The sequence below is a fragment of the Mesitornis unicolor genome, unplaced genomic scaffold (assembly GCF_000695765.1).
Source record: "Mesitornis unicolor isolate BGI_N332 unplaced genomic scaffold, ASM69576v1 scaffold18025, whole genome shotgun sequence".
Taxonomy (NCBI): Eukaryota; Metazoa; Chordata; class Aves; order Mesitornithiformes; family Mesitornithidae; genus Mesitornis; species Mesitornis unicolor.
The window spans coordinates 1-3886 of record NW_010186346.1 but is presented as its reverse complement, the minus strand read 5'-3'; the positions used below and the strand labels follow the sequence as shown (position 1 = coordinate 3886).

The window sequence follows — 3886 nt, the reverse complement described above, 5'->3', positions numbered from 1 at the left end:
GGACGGGGTGCATTGCCGTGCAGCCCTGGGTCACGTTTTGCTTCGCTTTGTGCAGGAGCGCCTCACCAGACAGCAGGAAGGTGGTGAAGTGGAACGTGGAGGACACCTTCAGCTGGCTGCGACGGGACCATTCTGCCTCTAAGGAGGACTACATGGTCAGCATCCCTCTGCCACGGGGCCGGGCGCAGGCAGCCTGGGAAGGGTGGGAGGTGTCTCTGGGGCTGGGCACGGGTCCTGCTGAGAAAGGCTGCGATCGCTTTGTGAAACGGGGTGACAGGAGCCTGCGTACCCCCGAGTACCCCACGGTGGCTGGGTACAGGACTCTGCCTCTCTGGTTTGCAGGACCGCCTGGAGCACTTACGCAAACAGTGTGGGCCCCACGTCTCTGCTGCAGCAAAGGACTCGGTTGAAGGCATCTGCAGTAAGATTTACTACATATCCCTCGAGTACGTCAAGCGGATCCGGGAGAAGCATCTTGCCATCCTCAAAGAGAACAATATATCTGGTACGCACTCGGCTCTGAACAGCTCCAGGGCTACAGCACTGTAGCGCAGAGGCAGCGTTATCGGCTGGGAGGGCTGCTCTGAGTCCATGGGGTCGAGTTGAGCATCGCTGTCTGTGACGGGTGACCATGGGGTGGCAGGAAGGTTCCTTTGCCTCCTGCATTCGACAGCCAGGAGTATTTGTTGTGCTTTGGATGAGTGTGGGGCAAACTGGAGTAAGAACAGGAGTGGCAAGGGAGGTGTTTCACCCATGTGGAGCGTGCCTCACGATGCTGGAGTGGCTGTGTACAGCGTTGGAGGTGGAGGAATACTGTGCAATGGGTCCTCTCTGTGCACCGGCACTGGGTGATGGTGTTAATTTGGGGAATCGGCTCAGCCTCGGGAGCTGCCTGCGAGGTCTGTGAAGGACCACTGGGGGGTTTTTGGGGTGACCAGTCTGCTCCCCAGCCCTGCTCCTGTCGCTGCGCGTTTTGAGGTGGAAGGAAGATCCATCCCAATCGCGCGTTTTGAGGTGGAAGGAAGATCCATCCCGATCATCCTTTCTCTTTATGCTCCGTAGGGCTAGGGTTGGGGTTAGTCCTTTCTCCAATTGTCCTTTCTCTTTATTCCCCATAGGGTTAGGGTTAGGGTTAGTCCTTTCTCCAGTCACCCTTTCTCTTTATTCCCCATAGGGTTAGGGTTAGTCCTTTCTCCAATTGTCCTTTCTCTTTATCCCCCGTAGGGCTAGGGTTGGGGTTAGGGTTAATTTGTTCTCCGATCACCCTTTCTCTTTGTTCCCCATAGGGTTAGGGTTAGGGTTAGGGTTAGTCCTTTCTCCAATTGTCCTTTCTCTGTGTTCCCCGTAGCTGAGGTGGAAGCTCCTGAAGTGCAGGACAGGCTGGTGTACTGCTACCCGGTGAGACTGGCCATCCCCTCCCCACCGCTGCCCAGCGTGGAAATGCACATGGAGAACAATGTGGCGTGCGTGCGGTACAAGGGCGAGATGGTCAAAGTGAGCCGCAACTACTTCAGCAAGCTGGTGAGGGCAGGCTGCGGGCTCTGCGTGCCGTGTCACGGGAGGTCGCGTTCCTCCATGTCTTGGAGAGGGGCTGTGCTGGGGATGCGGTGCTGAGCTGCAGGGGCTGGCAGGGACTGCCCGAGTGGGAGCAGTAACCAGGGCAGCTCCTTCTGCCGTAGTGAGGGCCAGGCTCCTGCTGGGAGCTCCCACAAGGTGTTGGTGAGCTCGGGGTACGCGCTGTGTGCGGGAACGGCCGCGCTCGCAGCAGGGCAGCCCTGGCTGATGTGCTAGGGAAGAGCCTGTGCTTCTCTCACCCAAGAAGCAGCCGTGCTGGCCGGGCTCCACACAGATCCACACCTCTCCTGTTCGTCAGGGCCCCTCTCCGTGTCGTGGTGTTGTTTGTGTGCTGCCTTATCGCTCTTTTGTGTTTAATGGCTGGGCTCTCCCTTCCAGTGGCTTCTCTATCGGTACAGTTGCATTGACGACTCTGGCTTTGAAAAGTTCCTGCCCAGGGTTTGGTGCCTTCTCCGTCGATACCAGGTACTGTCTGTAGGGCTGTGCATCAGAAAGCCTCTGCTGTAGCGGGGAGCTGAACTTGTCTTCGCTCTGGGGGAGGTCCACAGCTCTGGGATGCAAAATAGGGCTCAAACTGTGTCTGTTGGCTGCTCCGTGTTTTGAGATGGGGCTGAGGCCTGGGGAGCAACTGCGACACTGACAGGTGCCATAAATGCACGTTTGTATGAAGGAAACCTTCAGTAGTTCTTGACTCGCGGTCAGCTCAAGGTTCATGGGGGATGTACGTGAGAATTGGCAGCTGGTCCTTGGGGTCTGGGTTAGTCTCTAGAGAGCATCCTTGGGGACATGCAGGGGACCTCCACGAATTTGAGAGAGGATGAGGGGGCCCTGCACACGTAGACTGGGTGCATGGACATGTCCCCTGGGTCGGTGGCTGGTGAAGGGAGCAGCAGGAGCAGGCAGGGCTCACCGGGGTTTGCTCTCCTCAGATGATGTTCGGCGTGGGTCTGTACGAAGGCACCGGTCTGCAGGGGGCCCTTCCCGTGCACGTCTTCGAAGCCCTCCACAAGCTCTTTGGAGTGAGTTTCGAGTGCTTTGCCTCGCCCCTGAACTGCTACTTCAAACAGTACTGCTCGGCCTTCTTGGACACAGACGGGTATTTTGGATCCAGGGGGTGAGTCCTGCGTTGTGTCCCTGTGGGTGACTCGGGAGGGGCTGAGGTGGCCGTGTGTTGGGGCGTGTGGTGTCTGCGCAGGGGGACGTGTGCTCCAGGGCTGCCCGAGGGGCTGCGAGACCACCAGGGGTTGCCCTTGGTCTGGTTGGAGGGCTCTGGTCCCTGCGGCGATGCAGCCTGGGTCTGCCAGCACAGGGATCTGGTGGAGCGGGGCCCAGTGACCACAGGAGGTGCGGTGCCCAGCGACCGGCCCTGCTGTTGTAAGGGGCTTTGGGCTGTCAGAGAGCGTGACTGCCTTTTCTGGAGAAACAGATGATTATTAAGGTGTGAAAATCGGAATTGTAGCCTCTCTGACAGGGATCTTTGCCTTCTCCCTGCAGCCCGTGCCTGGATTTCTTCCCTATAAGTGGCTCTTTTGAGGCAAATCCTCCGTTCTGTGAGGAGCTGATGGATGCCATGGTCTCTCACTTTGAGGTGGGTTCCCTTGCCCCATGGTCTCTCACTTTGAGGTGCGTTCCCTTGCCCCGTGGTCTCTCACTTTGAGGTGGGTTCTCTTGCCCCATGGTCTCTCACTTTGAGGTGGGTTCCCTCGCCCCTGGAGCTGTTCTGGATGGAGCTGTGCAGTCGCTCCTCTTCCCCTGTTGCTCCCACACCCCTGCAGCAGGGCTGTAACTGCTTAGAAGTGTCCCCTTCCCGTGGGACTCGTGTCATTGCTCACCCAGATCATTAATTTTCTTGTTGATTAGAAACTGCTGGAGACCTCCAGTGAGCCGCTGTCCTTCATCGTCTTCATCCCCGAGTGGCGGGACCCTCCCACGCCAGCCCTGACGCGCATGGAGCAGAGCAAGTTCAAGCGGCACCAGCTGATCCTGCCGGCCTTCGACCACGAGTACCGCAGCGGCTCGCAGCACATCTGCAAAAAGTAGGCCCTGCGCTCGGGTCCTTCTGGGGCCGCGTTTCTGAGCCAGAAATGTCCCATCCCGCGTGGAGACCGGAGGGAAGCAGGGAGCAGGCACGGGAGGAGGCAGCGCGTAATTGCGCCGGGTTTTTCAGGCGGGCGAACAGCGTTGAGGATCCCGCATCGGTCAACGCCTGCTGAGGCGTTTCGCTAACGAACGCCTGCGAGCGGTTGCTCTGGCCTGAGGTCGCGCAGAGGGGTCGCTGGGAGGCGGCTGTGTGTCGGGGCTGCGCGGGGGT

General features: G+C 58.9%; 1 protein-coding gene across 1 annotated transcript; it reads left to right on the top strand.

The window, feature by feature from the left end:
- Nucleotides 1-50: 50 nt before the first annotated feature.
- On the top strand, nt 51-3615 carry PCIF1 (PDX1 C-terminal inhibiting factor 1; the record flags this gene model as incomplete). Its single annotated transcript, XM_010185136.1, has 7 exons — nt 51-155; nt 343-505; nt 1349-1521; nt 1954-2040; nt 2505-2689; nt 3070-3163; nt 3436-3615. Coding segments are annotated over 7 exons (987 nt in total), but the record flags the coding sequence as incomplete, so codon positions are not given.
- Nucleotides 3616-3886: the final 271 nt, after the last annotated feature.